Here is a 289-nt window from a genome sequence, read left to right as displayed (position 1 = left end):
GGTGGTGCTGGGGGGTCTGTTAACACTATCCTCTGCTCCGTACCCAGCCGTGCAGCCCGGGAGTGTGGGGCAGACCCTGCCCAGCCCCCTGCCTACCCCACAGCCCAGCCAGCCCGTGCCACTGCCCAGCCCCGTGCAGAATGTGGCACCTCAGCAGCTCCTGGCCCCTGCCGCCCCCACCACGCAGTCTGTCTCGCCCCAGATCCAGCCAGTGCCGGTAAGCCCAGGGCCAGGGGTGGGGGTACCAGTGACCCCTACAGCCCCACTGACCCCATGGCCCTTCAGGTTC

At 69.2% G+C, this 289-nt stretch overlaps 1 protein-coding gene across 1 annotated transcript in view; it reads left to right on the top strand.

Moving 5' to 3' along the window:
• Positions 1-103: 103 nt before the first annotated feature.
• Positions 104-289, top strand: part of LOC103797142 (sterol regulatory element-binding protein 1-like) — a gene marked incomplete at both ends in the record, with an annotated part of 1,817 nt that continues 1,631 nt past the window's right edge. Inside the window, one exon of the mRNA XM_009069338.1 lies at positions 104-217. Within this exon, the coding sequence (XP_009067586.1) occupies positions 104-217 (114 nt within the window). The remainder of the gene's footprint in view (positions 218-289) is intronic.

The sequence above is a fragment of the Acanthisitta chloris genome, unplaced genomic scaffold, assembly GCF_000695815.1.
Source record: "Acanthisitta chloris isolate BGI_N310 unplaced genomic scaffold, ASM69581v1 scaffold31162, whole genome shotgun sequence".
In the NCBI taxonomy this organism is placed as follows: domain Eukaryota; kingdom Metazoa; phylum Chordata; class Aves; order Passeriformes; family Acanthisittidae; genus Acanthisitta; species Acanthisitta chloris.
The sequence above is the reverse complement of the archived record's forward strand: the minus strand, read 5'-3'. Positions and strand labels throughout refer to the sequence as shown.